At 43.0% G+C, this 21,920-nt stretch overlaps 1 protein-coding gene across 2 annotated transcripts in view; it reads left to right on the plus strand.

Annotated features, from left to right (window-relative positions):
* CDH4 (cadherin 4) overlaps window positions 1-21,920 on the plus strand; it is a 1,524,317-nt gene that overhangs the window by 935,211 nt on the left and 567,186 nt on the right. For both annotated transcript variants that reach the window (XM_069243136.1, XM_069243137.1), the window contains exon 3: window positions 8,292-8,518. In XM_069243136.1, the coding sequence (XP_069099237.1) occupies window positions 8,292-8,518 (227 nt within the window). The remainder of the gene's footprint in view (window positions 1-8,291; window positions 8,519-21,920) is intronic.

Genomic DNA, 21,920 nt, shown 5'->3' on the forward strand with positions numbered 1-21,920 from the left:
GTTTGTTTGGGAGAGTGAATTGCTTTGGAGAGAGGTTGGTTCTGGTGAGAGGTGTGCTCTGGACAGACGTTTGCCACAAGAGGGATTTGCCTGGGAGAGTGAATTGATTTGGAGAGAGGTTTGTTCTGATGAGAGGTTTGCTCTTGACAGACGTTTGCACGATAGGGGTTTGTTTGGGAGAGTGAATTGCTTTGGAGAGAGGTTTATTTTGGTGAGAGGTTTGTTCTGGACATCTGGACAGAGGTTTGCCAAAAGAGGCGTTTGTCCGGGAGAGTGAATTGCTTTGGAAAGAGGTTTGTTCTGATGAGAGGTTTGTTCTGGACAGAGGTTTGCCATGATAGGGAGTTGTCTGGGAGAGCGAATTGCTTTGGAAACAGGCTTGTTCGGGTCAGAGATTTGTTCTGGATGAGGTTTGCCATGAGAGGGGGTTGTCTGGGTCAGTGTATTGCTTTGGAGAGAGGTTTGTTTTGGTGAGAGGTTTGTTCTGGACAGAGGTTTGCATGAGAGGGGTTTGTCTGGGAAAGGGGACTGTTTTGGAGAAAGATTTGTTCTGGAGAAAGGTAGGTCTTGAGGCAATCCTCTGTCCAGAACAAACCTCTCCTCAAGACCCGACTTTCTCCAGAATAAACCATTCTGAAAAGAACCCTTCTCCAAGACAACCACCCTCTCAAAGCAAACGTCTGTACAGAGCAAACCTCGCACCGACACCTATATTTCCCCCCCAAAAAGCCACTCTCTCAGTCAAGCCTCTCTCCAAAGCAATCCCCTCTCCCAGACAAACCCATCTCAAGGCAAACTTTTGTCCACAACAAACCTCTCAACAAACCTACCTCTATCCAAAACAACCCACTCTCTGAGACAAACCGTTCTCCAAAACAATCCCCTCTCCTAGTCAAACCCCTCTCCACTGCAACCCTCTGTCCAGAACTCACCTCCCTTCAAGAGAGGCGTGTCTCGGAGAGAAGATTGTTTTGGAAAGAGGCTTTGGTGAGAGGTTTGTTCTGGGCAAAGTTTTGCATCAGAGGGGTTGTCAAGGAAGGTGAATTGTTTTTGTCTTGACAGAGGTTTGCCCCAAGGGAGGTTTGTCTTGGGGAGGGTCTTGTTTTGGAGAGAGGTTTATTTTGGAGAAAGATAAATCTTGGGGAGAGGTTTGTTCTGGACAGAGGTTTGCTTTGAGAGAGGTTTGTCTAGGAGAGAGGTTTATTCTGGTTATATGTTTACTTTGGAGAGGCACGTATCTTAGGGAAAGCTTTGTCTTACATACAAGTTTCTCCTGTAGACAGTTTTGTACTGGAGAGAGTTAAGTGTTGGAGCAAGTTATACCTACGGCGAGCTGGTACGTCCTGGTAGTGGTATGTCTTGGAGAGAAGTTTGCCTTGTAGTTATGTCTAGCAGCAAGTGTCTTTGGGAGAGATACGTTTGGAGATAGGTTTGTCTTCGAGGCTTTGTTTGAGAAGTTATGTCTTTAGGAATGGTAAGTTTGTCATAGAGAGAGGTACGCCTTGAAGAGACCATTTTCTTGTTGAACGATATATCTTGGAGAGAAGTTTGTCTTAGAAAGATGTACATCTTGTAAATGGTATGCCTTGGGGGATGCGTGTCCTTGAGTGAGATTTGTCTTGGATAGAGGTTTGTCTTGGAGAGAGGTTTGTCTCAGAGAGAAATGTTTTTGAGAGAGTTTTATTTTGGAGGCAAGTACACTTTAGACTTAGAGACAGGGGTGTCTTGATATTAAAGGGAAGTATGTCTTTTTAGACTGGTATGTCTTGGAGATGGTTTGTTTCAGGGAGAGGTATGTCCTGCAAAGATACATGTCTTGGACAGAGGATGTCTTGAGAAAGTTTGTCTTGTAGAGAGGTAGGTCCTGGAGAGATGTATGTCTTGGAGTGAGGTTTGTCTTGGAGAGAGGTATGTCTGGGAGAAAAGATAAATCTTTGAGAGAGGTATTTGAGAAAGGTTTGACACCGAGATACATTTATCCCGTAGAAAGATCTATCTTGGAGAGCGATATGTCCTCCTTAGGCTGGTGGAAAAAAATAATTTACTGACAGTTGAGGACCACCAGCTCCTTCTAATGTGCCAAATGTTACAGAAAAAGGCCCCTAGGATTATCTAGTTTGCCAGTGTTTATGCTGATAAGAACGCTAGGTCCATCCACCCTGGTCGTTTTCCGCCTATAAGGACCCCTAGCACTTTGCAGTTTGAAGTGCTTGTTCATATGAGGCCCACCAGGTCCATCCGCCCTCCAATATTTTGCTTCGTGTCCCCTGGCTGTATTTGTTCCTTTTTACTTTGCTGTACAGTGTAAACAAGACACAGTCATGGGTACTCTAGGGTTCATCTTTGTCTGCGGGGCATTAAGCTCCAGTCTGGCTGTCACTGTGAGGGCATATATTGCAATATCTTCCTCCAGTGATCGGGGTCCTAAGGGGAAGAGATGTATTAGGCAGTATAAGGCTGACCTGAACAAGGGTACCAGTGGGTGGTGATGCTAGTTGAGTATAAGACACTGCATCTCAAAGCGCGCATGTGGAACTCGCGAGTATTCATAATGCAGATTTTGTAATATATTCTCCCACTCTCCCTGGGTGTTGGTGAATCAGGAGAAGACAAAGGGCCTAATTATGAGTTTGACGGAAGGGATAACCCGTCCGCCAAACTCCTGACAGGGTGGCTGCTACCACTGTAGCGGTGACCACTGCGCGTATCTATTAGGAATGTCCCGTTAGGCTGACTGGCGGTAACTGCGGTTTCTGCCTATCAACCTAGCGGGTAACAGGCACCAGCATTGTCTACGGCTTGAAATCGAGCCGGTGGCAATGCTGTCGCCTGCAGGGTGCACCAGCACTCTCACAATGTTCACTGTCTGTACAGAAGACAGTGAACGTTGCGAGGGTGCTGGGCAGAGGGACCCTGGTGGAGAATGAGGTCGTAACCCGCAGGGGAGCACTGCATGCAGCGCTGCCCTGGCAGATTGCAATCTCCACCAGCTGTCAACCTGGCAGAGACGGCAGAATCCTGGCGGTCTGACCGCCAGGGTCTTCATGTGGCTGTTGGACCACCACAGCAGCGGCACCTGAGACTGTCAGTCTTAAAACCGTCAACCTCGTAATGAGGCCCAAAGTGACCCATAAAATGTATGCTGTGAAATCCTCAATTCATCTGATCTCTCCATTCTTTCTTAACTCGTGGTCTTCATGGATTTGACAGGAACCGTGAATACTTTCAAAATAACAAATAGGAATACAAAATAAGGTAGGAGTAGGGTAGAAATAGAAAAAAACACTGTTGAAAGAATCCGTTAACTGAAATATTTGGGGAAAAATTGTCGCAGGCCAGCCCAGAATGGGTCAGACTACTTAGGCCCTTACTTAGAGTTTACTGGATAGGATACATCTTCAAAACACCACGGACATCCAGTTTGCCATATCACAAAAGCCATAGGCTATAATGAGGACTGTACATCTACCACACCTCTGATGCATTATCCTGTCTGCCAAACTCTGTCTATGGCCTTTAGTTCCCTGTCCCTTTAAGGACCAGCCATAGGAAGCTTGTGCAGACAACCTGTGATGGTATTCATGGAGATATGATATCTTTCCATATAATCACGGCTTCTCATCGTTTTCATTACTGTCTCAAGGTCTTTACACCACCCTCAGTGTCAGGTACCTCTATGTGTGGGCCTGCACCTTGTGTCTGTCTGTCTGAATGAATTGATGAATGAATGAATGAGGGATTTGTTGAGTGCGTGGCTGCTCAAAAGAGTGTCCCGGTGCTATGCAGAGTGTAAGACAGGAATAGAGTGCAGATAAACGAAAGTGTGAAAAGCCAGGTCTTAAATTTCTTTCTAAAAGGCCCCTCGCCTTCAATTTGACGCAGTTCTACCGGAAGCCTATTTCTGGCCTGTGAACTCAGGAAGAAGGATCTACTTACTTCAGCGAGGCGGACCTTAGGAACTTTGGCCAGATGAGCACAAGAAAAGTGCAAGTTCCTATGGATTTAAAATGGCGTAGCCTGGATGACAGGTAACCCGGGCCCGAGTGATTCAACTCTCTGTGTATAGTAACAAGAGTTTTGAATGAGATCTGCTTATTCGCAGAGAGCCAGTGCAGGTTCCTCAAATGCGGCGAGACATGAGCTCGACTTGGTAGATTGAGCACCAGATGAGCTGCTACATCATGGACTGTTTGCAGCTTCCTCACCAAATACTGCAGTAGACCAGCATACAAGACATTGGCATAGTGCATCCTGGACAAAATCAAGGCCAACATCACTGTTATCCTCACGGGTACAGAGAGGAAATGCAGATTGTTTTTGCCTTATGCAGAAGGCCAAACCATGTGCCAACTACCATGCAAATTTGGTTGAGCAAGGTCATTTGTTTATCAAAATGGCTCCCAAGTTATTTACCACTTGTTGGTGGGGCTCAGAGGCTCCATCCGGCCAATGTGCTTGCAGGTTTAAGTTGAACTATACCCAAAACTGAGGATCTCTGTCCTGTCAGTGTTACATTTGAATTGGTTGATATTCATCCATGAAAAACTGGGAATAAGCAGGGTTTAATGGCAGCCAGGGCAATTAGGATGCCTTTCTCACTTAAGTGCTCCATATGTCCACATACACATGCAAAATGGGCCAATGAACTGTGCCTTTACAACAACCTCTCCTTCCTGTGTCCCTAAATCTAGCTCAGTGTTTCGTTACACCTTGCTCAGGAGCCCGAGTTAATACTCCTGGACAGTGACTGCATTAGAGGCCCAGGATTATGACCCGATTGTACTGCCCCCGTCCTTTCCACATGTCTCAGGATGCTTCTGTAAATCTGGATTGGTGTGCCTTTGTGTAGACTTGGTCCAGTGTTCCAAATCCTATGCCTCACTCATGCCTGTAAACCTGGTTCATTGTCCCATCTTTCTAGACCTTGTCCAAGATCTTATGGACAATGCCCTATCCATCTTCACCTGGTCAGTGTCTCTTGCTGGCACACAAGGACCTGTCCCCACATTCTTCCACTTCGGGTTCAATGCCTCCTCCATCCTAGCATGGTTCACTGTGTTTACCTATCTACATCACACCCCTCTACAATTGCATCTGGGCTTCATGCTTGTATAGTCAGTTAGTTGCTATGCTTGGACGCCAGACTCAGTGACTCCTGCTTTTTAGCCTGGTTCAATATCCCATGCATTGATAGATAGCTCAAAGCCCCATACTTTTATGCCTGGATTAGTTCCCCATATCTGTACAAAAGGCACAGTGCCTCGTGTAAGTATACTCAGTACAGTGCCTCGCGCCTGATACACAAGGCTCAATGCTCCAAGCCTGTAGATATCAAGTCAGTGCCGATTGCCTGCAGAACTGGGTCAGAGTAGCTTATGCCCTGATTTATACTTTTTTTGTGCCGCATGTGTGTCATTTTCTGACACAAAACTGGCGCAAGCTCACAAAATACAATTATATTTTGTACGTTTGCGCCGCTTTTGTGTAAAAAAATAAGGCAAATGCTGCGCAAAAAAAGTATAAATCAGGGCCTTAGTGCCTGGCTGTCTGCCCAATACCAGCATAATCCCTTGCTGTACAACTGGCTCAGGGCCTCCCACCCACCTCCTGAACACACGTCAGTACATTCCCTTCTCATTTGCATAAATTCAAATAAATAGCTGTTGGGGCCCATCTGCATCCTCTCCCACTAGAGTTCAAAGAGAGTTGAAGATGTTTGTAGTGAACTAATGCCCCACCTCACTGAACACCTTTCAGCAGCAGGTAGATCTTGGTCATCTAAAGGAAGTTGGTGGTGATTGTAACGTGCAGACCTGGACAAACGTGCCAATGTAGGGTCGAAGGTAAGGATACAGTGAGTGAGCGATTTGAGAGGGAGCTAGCTGTGGACTGCTGCTGTACCGTGCTATTGTGTGCTTTAAAGAGGTGTGGCTTCAACACTTTTCTGATGGACACATGGATGTGATTGCATATCTTGGATGCATAGACAGGAGAGGCCTGTTTACTTTCTGTTTACTTTTTTCACTTTTGCACTTCTTAGTCTACAGTCTGATGGTGTCCTGGCTGCAGGTGTGCCTAGAACCAGCGATGGTGAGCTTGTCTGCAAGACACACAGGGGCTCAGGTCTTCCAAAGGATGCAGCTGGCTTTGAAGACAGTGTAAGAGGTCAAGTGAAGCCAGTGGACTTCCATTGCTGGGGCCACGTGGTCATAGTTTCTTCCAGATTAACCCTGAGCAGAGACTGAAAGAAATGAAGAGAGACTTAAACTGGATGCAGGCAAACATTCTTTTATGCAAGTCTAAACCGTGTGACTCCTGATTATTACTGCAAACACAATTCATATAAGTTCTGCTTTCGCCTTGCTATGCTTTGTGCATATGTTTTGTCTCGGGGTAGGTTTGAGCAGAAAGTCTCGAGGGCCCCCATGTATGGATTTCTGCATGCACCTTGCTAACAATGTTCACCTCGTGACCTTAGAAACTGTATTGAAAATAGATTGAGGTTGTTTGATCTTTGCAGACAGGGTTTATGATTCGTGTACATTTTTTGAGACAGACAACTGCCAACCATAATTTGTTTAATGCGTATAATTTGCACAAATATTATATGTGCCAATCATGCCTTCTTACAATCAGGTGCCATGTTTGTTTGGAAAACGCTTGAGTAATAAGCATGAGACTTTATCCTTGAAAAGAGAAAAAACATCTCTTTGCAGCGATAAACTCAATGAAAGGGAGCAAATGTGTGCTCTGCTGAGCTCGGATGAGTCACAGGAGGCTCTTGTGGGAAGGAACGGGTACATTTTAGATAAATAAGGTCCACGCTGTGGCTAAAAGGCTTCTCTTGAATTTGGAGTTAATGGACAGGGGAAAGTGGATTTGAGGAAAAGAGAGCAGCTGTGTCTTACATCTGATGAAAGGGCCCCAGAAGGTTCAGAAAGAAGGTAGCCCGGAAGAGGCTTTCATTGGGTAGACATACAATGCTAGGGTCCGAATTCTAGCTCCAGCGGGAAAAAACCTGACTCAGGACCATAACTGGTGCGGTGATTGATGCGGTGATTGACGGCTCTCCTCCATTCCGAGGTCTGAAACTCAGCAAAGTGCAGCAATTGTCCATCCAGTATATACAGCACGCGGTGCTGTCCGTATATACCGAGTGTGCAATTACCACCAGGGATTCCATGCAAATAGAATTGAGCTCATATGAAACACAGGTGAGAAAGCCTGGTTCATGAGGCCCAGATCCATGTCAGATATGTAGGATGTCACTACGGAATACACTTCCTACGATTAATCTAAAGAAGAATCATTTGCATTGACAGTTATTGTACAAATCTGGCATGGATTGGGATCTCCGGTGGCAATATTGGACTTGTTTGCTAGACACACATGACAGAAGGTGATGGACCAGTGAAGACATTTTCAATGAATATTAAGTTTGCGGGCTGAGCCGCGCTGCGGACCAGTGGGTGGCTCACGGCGAACGCCTCCTAAGGGCGCAAACAGTTGCCCATGTGAGGTCAAAGCCCGCAAATTCTAGGCCTGCTGGTTGGCCGGCGTGCTTGGAACCGGCCAATCAAACGGGAAAGCATCGGGCTTTGCTGCGCATAAAGGGAGTGCAGGCAGCACCCCAACTTATTACGACTGCCGACTTTGACCCACCCAACTGCACCAGCAGGGTGGGCGTCACAGCAGCGTAATCTTTTGCCTGGGGGTTGAGCCAGGGAGTTCTCAGCTAAGTGGACAGCATATTAGCCAAAAGAACAAGAGCTGCTCAGGCTGTGTCCTTGGGATGCCTCACGGCAGAGATACAAGGGAGCAGACAGAGGCAAGTAAGGGTTAGCAGCTGGCAGACATGGCATTTTCGGCCCGGGCAAGGCCAGGGGTCGCCCACTGCTATTGGTAGCAAGGGAAACATAGCCGTAGTAGCGTTGACTAAGGGCCCTCGGAAGAAAGGTTGTGCGACTAGCAACATAACCACAAAGAAACTGAAAGGACAGAAGAATGCATTATCATTATGCACAACTGATCTTACAACTGGCATGAGATGTTTATGTGCATGATGTACATTGAACAAACTGCAACTGTTTGAATCCCAGCATAGTCTACCCTTGTTTTGTTGGTGGGACAAGAAGGGATTACATCAAACCGAAAGCGGGGTATCTGTTCTGTAGTCTGCCTGGGAGGGGTAAGGGTCTTGGCTTGGCTGATGGAAATGAAATGCCTAGTTCATATTGATTATCAGGTCCAGTGCCAACTTCATCAGCTTCTTCTCTGCTGTCTCTTTTCAGTGCGCTTTGAGAGCTGCAACACCTCAATGAGCATCGGGTACGAGACGAACAATGCAGACTTCAAGGTGGGCCCTGATGGCACTGTGTTCGCTGTCCACCGAGTGTACATTCCCTCCAAGCAAGCTGTGTTTCTAGTGGCCGCAGAGGACCACCTGACCCCTGAGAAGTGGGAGGTTGCAGTCCGACTATTGGTGGATGAAAAGAAATCAAACCATAGCGCTCACAAGGTAAGGCACCTGGTTATAGATTTCTGTAGGTGGGGTTTGTAAAGTGTGCAAGATCGATGACAACAGACAACAAAGCCAAAATGTAGATAGACAACTGATGAAGAAAAAGGATGATAGGCACACTGTTGAAGTACCACGCTGGTGGCACGTCTCAATTAGAAGTGGGCAAAGTTTTTTTTCCTGCCATTGAAGTAGTGTGCAGTACTTGAGTTCTGCCCTTGATCAAGGTTGCAACATTACCTGCTTTATCTTTGTTTTGTTCTGGATTGTAAGATTTCCCTCTGGTCAAACAAAGCCAAAATTGTCTGCAGATTATTTCTCTGCAACTGTATATTTTCCAAAGATCTTCTGTGCACATTGTCAAAAGTTTTCAGATTTATTCTTGGCACTTTTAATCTTGTGCTGGGTTTTGCTATGTGCAAGTGATATAGCAAAGAAAACTTTACATTTCACAAAGTATAAGCTATGTCACATAATACTGGAAAGAAATAAAAAAAAAATTACCCTCCAGACAGAGCTTAATTTGAGCCGGTGGTTGCCGGTGGGTGGGCACCAGCATTTATTTTTGAGGGCCCACGCTTATTTTCTGCATCAGGAAGTTACTGCAAGCAAAAGTCACTAATGGGAAAGATGGAGGAAGAGAAAGATGGAAAAGCGTCACAAAGGGAGAAAGCTGCAACAGTGAGCAGAAAGGGCAGGGAGTGGCTGTAAATGAATTGAAGAGGCCCGAGATGGCCTTAGAATTATGCTGCCTCAGTATTCTGTGCTCGCACATTTAAATGCAGCAGCTGCGTGTTCCAGAGACGAGCTTTGGGCACCAGCATGTTTTTAGATTGAGCACACAAGCGCTATGGCCTGTTGTAGTCTATCTGTGGGCTTTAAACCACCCCCACCACACACCCATCACTATCACTCGTTCATGGGCTTGCCTTTCAAAAATCCTTTGTTATCGTTGGTAAATGCTTTACATTTGTCTCTCCTTGGGGAAGTTTTGTTACCACCTTGGCCATCCACCCTGTTACATGGATAATTGCACGTTTTCTGATACGTTTGACTGTGATCGAACTTCTTTTTCCATTTTTTGTCTCTCCTTCGCGTTCAGGCTCATTGCAGCCGTGGCACTTTGAATCGGCTCGCTTATGTCAACTATTTCACTTTTCATTGTTAATCTAAGAAAAGTCAGTTAGGAATTTATAACGCCAGTAGCTCTAACTTGAGCAAACACGAAACCCATTGCATTACAAATGCTTGTTATTTACAAGTTAAGCACTGACCCCAGGTCTCAAGCTCAGCCATGCTGAGGCTAACATGAGAAAGGCACCTCCAGGGTTGGACTGAGACTGGGACAGAAACCTGGCCCAGGCACCAAAACAATAGTGGCTCCTCCTTAGTGAATTTGACAAGTAAATAAGTGTCCAATGTTTGCAAATCAGGCAGTTTAGAACTTTTAAAGACATGCTGTACAAGTGTTTTGCAAGGTATGGAAGACTGCTTGGATTTGAGCTTGTTTTAATATCAGGGACCTTAGCAGTGGAAACCGGCCCACAGGCCATAAAACAAGCCCACAAACAGTTCAAAAAGTAGCCCACACACTACATTTCAGACCACTCCACTGGGCACTGCCAGATTGCCCTAAAGGCCAATCTGAACTTGGTCTCCGCCATTTTCATTTAGAATTCCTATGCAATGGCTCTGCTGGTAATTGCCATAGTTACCTAAGAAAAAAACTTGGCTTGCCTGGCGGAGGTGGAGAAACAAAATGCACACTTAAGTGTCTCACACTGAGCAAGAGACCCCTGGAGTCGCTACTGCACGCGGTTAGATAGCGTAGAACTAAACCAGTGACCTACCATGAAATAATGGACCCCACCCCTTCGAAATATTAGAAGGGGTCCCTGAGCCTCCCATATCTCACAGATATTCATTGGTTTTGGAAAAAATGCCCCCAACCCCTAGAAGGACTAGGAGCCCACGTGCGCAGTAGTGGCTGCGGGGACCTGTGTTACGCTCCTGAACTTTAATACAAAAAACGTGAAAAACTCATTTTGAATCACCGGTGTTCTTTATTCGGTGATTAACGCTTCTCTCTCCCCTTCCTCCTCCCCCCCCCCCCGTCGACCCCGCCCCTCTGGACTGTCTTCCATTTACCTCTGTAGTTTTGGCACAGTTTATATGTTTTTTTAGGTGGTGAAGCAGCTGCATACACTTGTAGAGTGGACAAGGACAGTCTCAGATTACTTTCTTACCGTCAAATCCCTCTTCATCACTCTCTGATTCTGTTTCTCTCTGTGCTTGTAGAGAATTCTTGGCAGATATATCCCGCCCTTGGGGACACACACAGCTGTACTTTCAGCCGTACACTGCCGGGAGCTATTTCAAATGAGTGCGCTATGACCTCAGATAACTGTATTTTTTTTAACTTAAGCAAACCTTTTGGTTTAATTGAGATAGTACATGGTCAGCGTCCTACCTTCAAGACTTTTAGCTTTCCTAAACATAAGCAGATTTAACTATCATGGCTCCATCAGTTGTCATCCCTGCAGCGCTGCTTCTGACGCACTTCCTGTCCACCTCTCTGTCTAGTTCCTGTGTGCATAAGGGGGATGAATGAAGGCGCAGGGGAGGAGCTAATCTATCGCTGAGGATGCTGGGAAGGAAAGTGAGTTGAGTTTGAGGACATGTTGTGCTTGACCCAAAGAAATATAACTTTCAGCTTTAATCTGTAGTCCAGAAACATAAAATAAAGGCGTGAAAACAAAGTCCCAAATCCAATAAGCTAAAAAGTGAATTGCATCCTAACTTCTGGGAAAGGTAAATATCGTCTTCAATAGTGGAGATTTACACGTTCGGGTAATACTGTTTATAAGGGGGGACAGATTAAAGTCCCAAGAGAAAAGTAAATTGATATAGCAAAGGTTGCAGTAAATGAACTCCAGAAGTGGTAAAACGGATGGAGGAGGGGAGAGCAGATTAAAAAAAGAAACTGATTTGGAGTTAGGGAGAGGTGGGCCTTGGGCTGGCACAGTTGCTGGTTGCAAGCTGGTTGGATGGAAGGACAGACGCATGGACCTATGGCTGGATTGGATATAGCTGAGTGGATAAAGGTGGAAAGAGAGAGATAAGACACATAAAGGAACAGAAATGCGTGGGAGGTAAAATGCTAGAGTGACAGATGAAGCAAGAGGGAGCGGAGAGGTTGGTTAATTTGTTGAAAGCTGTAATTGGAGTGGTGAAGCGGGGATGGTTATAAGTAGAGGTGCAGAGAAAGATTGATAATGCCGTAGAAAAGAAGATGGTGGGTTTCAGCGATTGCAGTCTCAGCAAGAGACAGGGAAGAAGATTGCGCTGTAGTGAAAAAGATCTCTGGTGGGACCCAAAGCTACAGAAGCAGAGAGAAGTGAAGAGAGAATAAAAAGGTGGCAGAGCGCGAGAGACCAAAGAAATCAGAGGAAGGTATAGTGATGAGGCCTGCATGGAAGTGGAGCGAGATGTGTGTCAGTAAAGTGAGAGAATGACTGGGGGGGAGTCACAAAGAAGCAACAGAGATGCGCGGTTAAGTACCAGGAGAAAGAGACACTGAGTAGGCAGTGGTTCGGGAATACTCAAACTGCTCATGCATAATCCTGGGGTGAGTGTATCTGAGACATGGTTAACTTCTTCGCCTTCAGGGCTTGTGCCTCCTTGAGGGCATATGTTGCTAATAAGGATTTAAATGCCCTGCAGTGTAGTTTAATCAATATAGATACAAAAGGTGGGGAGGGACCGGGAGGTTATATGGTCCAGTGTACAGTCTCCCAACTGTAGTGATATAAACAAAGGTACACTGTTCCAAACTACTCTAACATCCTAGGAGACCTGGAGTCTCAGGAGCAAGAGCCCTCAAGCATCACAATGGATGACTGGTATCATCATCGGGAAATGCTCCTTGCCAGGCCGGCGCTGCAAGGCCTGACGGGCTCTCCGAAGGGGGCTCTAAGCCGTACTGTTCTGATAGTGACTAGTGGGTTCGACTATACAGACAAGGATGCCTACAAACAGGCACCAGCACAGGTTGGAGAGAACAGAAAAAATACGCTGGGGGTTGCGTATCTAGTTAGCATGGAGGAGTCTTGCTCGTTATCGGAATTAACCAGACAAATCGCTCCACCAACTAAGAACGGCCGTACTTAGTTGGTGGAGCGATTTGTCTGGTCTGATGATGATACCAGTCATCCATTGTGATGCTTGAGGGCTCTTGCTCCTGAGACTCCAGGTCTCCTAGGATGTTAGTTTAATCAATAACCTGACATAACACAGCGAGAGGGATAGGAAGTGCCCACTCACTGTGTTGACCACGGATACTGTGCTTTGTGCTGCTCAGCCAGTCTCAGCCACCGCTTATGTCCACCTCAAAGTCCTGTATGCTATGAATGCGTTCCAGTAGAAATAATTCCTAACTTCTCAACATGGTCTACCACAAAGCTCCAGGTATGGATGGTTTAAAGTGTCTGGAGACCACCTCAGTTTCTTGGGTGCACTCTAAAATTCCCAAACTATGCAATTGATAGCAACCAGCGATGTACAATGTAAGTCAGTTGCTGGTTTATTTTAGTGATGGACCATATCAGGACAACTGCAAAATTAAGACCACTACAGGTATCTGCCTAATGGTGCCACTACAAATGGCCACAATAGGGCACTTGATGGCACCAAATAGCTTCAGTTGGAGGGTGGCTGGAGACAATAAGGAAAAGTGGAATGAAAGAGGCTCAGAAAGAGGTTAAAACCTAGGGAAGATGACTGTGTTAAGAAAACTATGCCCAGTAAGCTAAAGAATTAGAAAACGATGAGAAAACAGACACACTACCACTCTCCAATGAGCCAAAATGGTGGAGAGGGCACTGAGAAAGACCCAAGCCTGTGTCCATATGTCTGTGGCTGCTTCCCAATTATAGTGACCCCACTGGGTTATAGATATTTTTTGAGCACACACAAGAGCACTAAAACCAAGCCTGCAGCCATCAAGCTATTTAAAACTTTGCTTTGTTTCTGTGTGTTGGTCACTGAACGTTTTTACTATACAGCCATTCCTGACCAGGTTTTTACACCATTTAAATAGTTGAATTCCGAAACATTTTTCCACAGCAAATGGTGTTTTTTAACGAGTTGTATGTCCAATATTCATAGATCTACTTTCTTACATTATAATGGAGCTAGAACTATCAGAGTTCTGGGACCTAACTCTAGAGCAATTACTGCCACGGCTAAGGCCCCAAACCAGATTCATGTTCCTCAAAAAGTCCCAAAGATAGGCACCTTGAAGAAGGCTTCTGCTCACACCGAGACAGGTCTAGCTTTATTCCTCCTTACGCCCACCACCCTAGATAACCATCATGAAAGGTCTGGAGTCATCGTACCCCGCAGCCACCCCCCTCCCCCAAATGACAGTCATCGACAGATCTGATAGGACAAACCTCCTGGAAGACTTTTTGTATAGCTACTTTCTTCCAATGGGAGACTTACTGCAGATTCTGCACTCAAAGGGCCTCATTCCGACCCTGGCGGTACAAGACCGCCAGGGCCGGGGGCAACGGAAGCACCGCCAACAGGCTGGCGGTGCTTCATTGCCCATTGTGACCGCGGCGTTAAAGCCGCGGTCAGAAAAGGGAATCCGGCGGTTTCCCGCCGGATTTCCCCTGCTTGGGCAGAACCTCCATGGCGGCGCTGCAAGCAGCGCCGCCATGGAGATTCCGACCCCCTTCCCGCCATCCAGTTGTTACTGCCAGGAACAGGATGGCGGGAACGGGTGTCGTGGGGCCCCTGGGGGCCCCTGCACTGCCCAAGCCACTGGCATGGGCAGTGCAGGGGCCCCCTAACAGGGCCCCAGGGAGATTTTCACTGTCGGCATTGCAGACCGTGAAATTCACGACGGGTGCAACTGCACCCGTCGCACCCCTGCAACACCGCCGGCTCCATTTGGAGACGGCCTCTGTGTTGCAGGGCCTTTCCCGCTGGGCCGGTGGGCGCTCCCTTGGCGGGCGCCGGCCGGCCCAGCAGGAAAGTCAGAATGGCCTCCGACGGCCATTTGGCGGTTCCCGCCAGGTGGGCGGCGTCCGCCGCCCGCCAGGGTCAGAATGACCCTCAAAGTTCCTTAAGTGCTGTAAAAAGGCTCCAAGCAGTTAATTTTAAAAAGTACTTACATAAATTGACTAAAAAAAAAGTTGTATCATCTTGGAGTTTTTACATCCAACTTTGACACAGGAAGCACTACAGAATGAAGTTGGATTGTCCAAATAAATCTTCCTTTGTGGGCACCATCACTCATGTACCTATTAAGGAATAGGGTTGTGCAAAGTTTGCTTTCATCATTTTTGGACGTTCCCAACTTTCGCTTTTTGATTCATAGCAAAGTGTGTGGATTTATTTTTGATATACTGAGATAATTTTCACCACTTGGCGAAATAGATAACTTTCATAGTAATAAATCCCATCCAGTGTGGAAAACGTATGTAGAATCTATGCTGCAAAAGATCTTTTGTAGAACGTTTATCTGGACCACAGTATTGTGAAAGAGAAGAACATTATGTCCTTGAGTTCATCCAAGCCACAGATTGTGAGGCCTTTCTTGGAGACAGTTGTACATTGGGTAATTACTGATTGTGCAGGGGTTTGGTGCTCTCTTTCCAACACATTCAGCTGTACGAACCTTGGCTTGGCAAATACTTAGCTAATAGCTCATGTTATTCCCACTGCACGGTGAATAAATTAGCACATGTGAGTTATTTGCCTGGACTGTATGCACCAGGATTGACCTGCACAGTTTGCATCCCGGTTTCAATACCAGGCTGGGCACAAACAGGAGATTAAGACCATTTCTTTTTACACCCATTGCATCTAAATCTAAGAGCTTTATGAAAAATAACCCTTATGCTGAACCAGAAATTCCATACATTTCTGTCAAGAAAAATGATAATACATTTTGCCCATCTTTAGTGCAAAGGGTTTTTGTATGGACCGGTTTTGAGTCAGAATTGCAGTTTTACAAAGATGATACACCATGAAATGCATAGCACATAGCAAAAACTCTAAAACACACAACATATATATTGAGTATTTTACTCCAAGTATATGAGACAAAATTAACATGCCACGCAGCAAAAATGTTATGATACACAGCAACATGAATATTTTAGTTATTGGACGGTTTGTATAACATATTAGCTAAACTGAATAAAATATATATTCAAATATATGTGAACCATTCTCAAACGTTTTGGGCCCACACTAAAATGAATATGACTTGCATAAAATGAATACAACATCAGATGAAGTGATTGATACATGTTAAGAAAAATGACACATGTTGAAATGAATAATATGCCCTGGAATCAATATAACCTTCAATGAAATTAATACGACTTACTTTATAATAAATATATTGTATTTTGACATAATATAATACAAATTGAAAAGAATATGGCAGACTTTAAAATAAACACTAAAACTATTGCAATAAATATAACTGATGCTGAAATGAATATGACCCCCACTGAAATAAATATGACTCGTACTGAAATGTTACACCTTAAAATGACTTATTACACACATGAACATTAATGCAAACATGTTGAAAGTTGTATAAACCATATTGAAATAAACATGACCCATGTTCAAATGATAATGAAATTAGATTAAATTAGTATGACAAATGAAAAAACGATTGGGACCGACACTAAAATTAACACTGCATACATTGAAATCAATATAAAATGCATTGAGATGAAAAGGACACACCTTGAAATTAGTATGGTGTATGAAGAAATGATTAAGATGCATTGATATGATATAAAATGCTTTAACATAAATATAACCGTTGCTAAAAACCAATATGACCTATGTTGATATGAATATGTACTGCGTTGAATATGACCCATGTTTTAATACATATGAGATACATTGAATTGTTTGAGATATATGTTGAATTGAACATGACCCGTTATCAAAGGAATATGACATACATTAAAATAAACATGGTTTATCCTGATTTGAATATAACGTCTGGTCAACTTAATATGGCATACATTAAAAGTAATAGGATCTCTGTTCAAAAAAATTTGACAAGCCTTCAAATTAATATGACTTAAATGAATATACCATTTGTAGAACCAAATATGGCAAGCACTGAAAATAACATGACACATTTTGAGGAGAATTTAATATACATTGAAATGAATATGGCAAGGGTTGAAATTAAGATTACACCTGGTGAAATGAATATTGCCCAAGTCAAAATGATTAGTGCATACATTAAAAGTAATAAGTCAATCTTCGAAGATAATATAAAACCCTGTAGGATAATTGAGTCATTTAATGAAAAGAGTAAGGCATGTGTTGATATAAATATGATGATGTTTATATGAACATGGAATATATTAAAATGATGATGATATACTTTGAAATGAATGTGACATGGAGAGATTTATATTGCATTCCCTAAAATTGGTATGGCATCCCATGAAATGAAAACACACACTGAAAAGCGAATAAACCCTTTTAAGATACATCACCTGGGCATGAAGCGTGAGAAGTTTGTGGTTCAAGGAAATGCAGTACCAGGAGTTTAGGGGCTATAAATACAGACGCGTGTTCTCTTTACAAGCTGTGTGGAACAGTATTGCAGCATGGTTTTGTGTGATGACACCACTCAGCCCAATTACAAGTAATATTTGCTCCGAATTAAAAGTGTCATTACAAGTTGCTGAAAAGCTGTCCAACAGGTGGAGGTACCACTGAAATGTTTCACTTGCTGGGGGCTTGTGGATTAGCATAGCAAATGATAACATTGTGCCCAGAAGTGTCAAAGCCCACACAACTTACTGACATGAAACAATCAACACCAGGGAACAGGGCTCCTGGATGAGAGCATCATAAATGCAACCCTCACCAGACTATATAGCCTAGATGTGAAATAAGGTCTTGTTAAAAATGTGTGAACATATAGTTTTACATTTAAGAACCCCCCCCCCAAAACTAGGCAAGAAACAAAATGAAAGAAATCACAATATCTATGACCATGGCAAGCCCAATATATCTCATTTCAATACAGAACCCTTTTACTGTCACATATGCCACAAACAATCATGGAAAGGAACTTACAAGTACACCAAATATACCCTTAGCGAGCTCATTTCTAACTGCCACCCTAACCCCTACTATCTAACAACCCAAGTTTTTCTCCTGTAGTTAGGTGGTTGTTCCAGGGAGTTGCAGGAGGAGTGGCAGGTGATGCTGAGTTGAGTTCCAGTGATGATTTTATATGATAACTTTAGCAACTAAGGACATGCAATGACTATGACATTATACCACGAGGTCTCTGACTATAAGCTGCATCTGAGCAATGTTTCTTATGCTATCACCTTGAGTTGCAATGGCCAACATTTCATTGGACTTTGACCTGCAAGCCCTGCCTTCTCTTTTGTTGTCATGAGTGATATCTTACCCAGCAGGCATTTGTTCCAATCCCTTATAACTCAAGGGAACATTGTAGATGTTACCTTCAAAGCGTTGCACTGAGGCATAGAATTTGTCTCTCATCTGGGTTATTTGTGATAAATCTGGTGGATGCAACTACTTATCTAACACTGGACAATCTTGCATCACTTATCTATCATAAGTGGGTTTGCATTGCATTAAATTAGTGTTCCCTAATGCACTTGCCATATTTACTTGAAGTGTGTTGATTGGCACAAGTACAGGAATAGTGCCACAGTGTCAGGTGCTCATATAGATTCTTCTTTCCTCTTTCTTCAGCCCACACTGTATTCCCTTAGTAATAGTCAGGCTTATTAAATGGTGAATCTCCTCCACTAAGGGAGTCACGTATAGCTCTGCTGCAGCTCCTCCCTCAGTTGCAAGGCTCTCGGGTCTACATTTTGAGAGTCGCTTCTGGCAGGAATATGAGGTCTTAAAACCTCTTATTGCCATCTTCCACTGTCAGGGTGTGAAATAACTCCATTGACATTCTGCACAAACTGCTATCAGTTCTTCCCTCTGACATGGGCTATAGAATTTTGGAGCATATAGTCCATGAGCCGGCTCCTCTTTTACAACCTGCAGTTCAGGCACATTTATTTTTTTACTTTCTTTTGCGATCAAATGCTGTGGTGCACAGATGCCAGGTTTGCAGGAGTTGATGGCTTTTTCCAGCGAAGGATTGAAATGGATTAAAAATCCTTAAAATAGCTGCCAGGAGATGTATTGTTTGAAGAAGGCTTTCAAGAATGATGGATGTGTCCAGTGTAGTGTTCAGATGACTCAGAGATGTAGCTAGATGGCTTACCTACACAGTGGCAGCAAAACTGGCAAGAAGAAATGGCACATTTCTATATTTTGAAGTAATGTCCTGGTGACATGGTGTCCCTATGCACAGGTAATCATTCCGGCTAATAATGCAGACCCATAATTCAAGGTATAAAACATTTATTTCAACATGTGTTTTAGTCTTCATTGCATGACCCATTCATCTCACAGTTTTTCATATTATCTTCAAAGACTGTCTTACTAATTTCAGTGCACATTGTATTCATTTTGACACAGGCTATTTTCATTTCAGCAGGTGCCACATTCATTTAAACATGTTTTATACTGCGTTCAATCCTTGTCATATTCATTTCAAAATATGTTATATTCACTTCAAAATGTGTCATATTCTTTCCATTGTGTGCCTTATTTGTTTCAATAAATGTTATATATTATTCAGAATAGGTCATATTCATTTTAAGCATGTCAAGTTATTTTTAACTGAGGCCTTATTACTTTCAATGCATACCATATTCATTTCACTGCATATCATATTCAGATTCGCATGAGTCATATTTATTTTAATACGTTACATTCCATTGAAAAGGAGTCATAATAATTTAAATATATCACATAATCTATTCAATATATATATTATTTATTTCAACATGGATCATATTCATTTTAACATATGTCAGATTTATTTAAACACAGATTATATTGATTTTATCAATGGCCATGTTTATTTTGCGTTGTTACAAATAATTTTAATGCATCTCATAGTCATTTCAACGCGTCGTACTAATCTTGAGTTTTGTCATTGTACTGTTACTTAATTCTATATTGATTTAAGTTCATATTGTATTAATTTTAGCATGGGTCATATTCATTTTAACAGTTGTCATACTAATTTAATTGAATTTCATATTCATTTAAACATATGTAACAATTGTTTCATTGTGGCTTATTGTTATTTCAACATATCCTGTTAAAGTTCAGACATCTTATAGTTATTTTAAACTGTGTCATAATCATTTCAATATGAGCCATATTTATTTCAATGTGGGTCATTTTAATTTCAACACCAGTCATATTCATTACAATATGTCTAATGTTCATTTCAAAGTGTATCTTTTCAACTCGTAATATATTATATTTCAAATGCTTTATAATCATTTTAACAGGGGCCATGCTCCTTTCACTGAAGGTTATATTCACTTAAGATCATTAAATTAATTTCAACATGTGTCATCTTTCTTCTAACACATGCCAATCACTCCAGCAGATATACTCAATTTAATGCATCATATTAATTTCCGTGCTTGCTATATTCTTTTCAGTATAGGCCATATTCATTTCAGTACAAATGGCATATATCTTAGTATATGTTTTATTCAGTTTGGAATTTGTTTTTCAACCAATTTCAAAAAGCAAAGTATTCATTCCGCTGTTCACCAGTTTGGTTTTGCTGCTTGGTAGGTTGATTCTGCCATGTATCATATTGGCTTTGAAATATGTTATATCCATTCTGGTTGTGTTATATTCTTTTTACTGCGTGTTGTGTATTTCATTGGGTGTCATATTTGTACAGCTGTCATTTTGACATGAACAGCTTCCCATATCACCCTCTAATGATTTATTTCTTTAGGGTGTCCCAAGGGCGAGATTTCCAGAAACAGGACATTGTCAAAAATACCAGATGACTTTTGAGTTACTTGAGACCTTCTGTGGAAGGAGGTGTCAGAGAGGTCCACAGGCGACAGTAGGGTGGGTGATCTGAAGTTGCGAGCTAGGTGCCAGTACAGGGTGAACCTTGGGCTATGGTCCATTCAACAAGGGTTGAAGTTGGGATGTTGGCACATATTGGAATGTGGCTTTGCTGCAGGCTTTGGGTGGGTCTCCTAACAAAATTCATCCCACAACTCTCAAGTGGATCGGTCTACCCATTCACCGAGCTGCCCCTTGGTGACAGTGGTAACATTTCTTACTGGCACAAACGCTTCTGAAGCAGCCCCTGTGTTTTGCATTCTAGAGATTTCCAAAGAATGGAGCTCACGAATTTTGTTCAAATCCTTGCATTCGCAAAATTGCACATCTCTTTCAGAAACTGGCCTGAGTATCATGCCTGCCATTTTGGGGAGATGAAATTTGTGAAAACACAACTAAAATAGAAAGGGATTTTTTATTTGTTTAATTGCAAAGGTATATAACATGACTTAGAAGGACCCTTGAGCATTTGCATCAGTAGGGGGATTGTCTATAGAACTAGTTTGAACAATTCAAATGTATATCACTACATGTTTTTATAAGCTTTGCAAAGCCATGAAAATGCTTTTCAAATAACATGAAAGGAAAATGAACGTGGAATGTCCTTGAGAAGCCATTAAAGGATCTAAACATTGGGTTCTTTTACAAAAGATAAAAGATGAGTCAAAGTGAACATAAATCAGCAGATTAAACATTCAACAAAACAGCCTTTTGGTCTCTTGGAGACATCTGCCATTGCCAGCGCAAGTGCCTTGGCAAATGGATGCCCATCATTGGACTAGTAGAGAAGGGAGCAACCACGAGTGTAGAACAAAGCTGAAGTAATCCATGGCAATATTGGATGCTGTAGTGATGTGGTGGATGTTGAGCTGTGTCTGTGATCTGTTCCATCCTTTTACTTCTGGAATGTGCAGCAGAGTGGAGTTGCAATTGTTGGGCATCTCATGCCTGTATAGATAGGTCTATGGATGTGCAGTCGTGTTTACAGGTCATTACATGCCTGTACTGATGGGTGGTGGGCAGAGTCTTTACAATTCATTAAACTTTATTCATGATTAAAAAAACCTTTGCAATACAATAAACAATAAAAGTACATTAAATCAACTCCAGATACCAGCCCCATGTCCATCAGTTTAGTGCATTATAAATAATTTAAAAGTCCTACTTCCGACAGCCGTTGCTAAACAATTTAATGCGTTAAGACAGACAGTCATGTTACGTCAACATCAGTTGTAGAGCACTCTATCCCCTCATGGTCGCTGCACTACAGCGGCTTTTGTTTTAATCATTCTTTATGTCAAGTGGATCATACATTTTTAAGATTGCTCGGCCTGAGGACAAAAGAGCAAAACCCGAA

The sequence above is a fragment of the Pleurodeles waltl genome, chromosome 7 (assembly GCF_031143425.1).
Source record: "Pleurodeles waltl isolate 20211129_DDA chromosome 7, aPleWal1.hap1.20221129, whole genome shotgun sequence".
NCBI classification, from domain to species: domain Eukaryota; kingdom Metazoa; phylum Chordata; class Amphibia; order Caudata; family Salamandridae; genus Pleurodeles; species Pleurodeles waltl.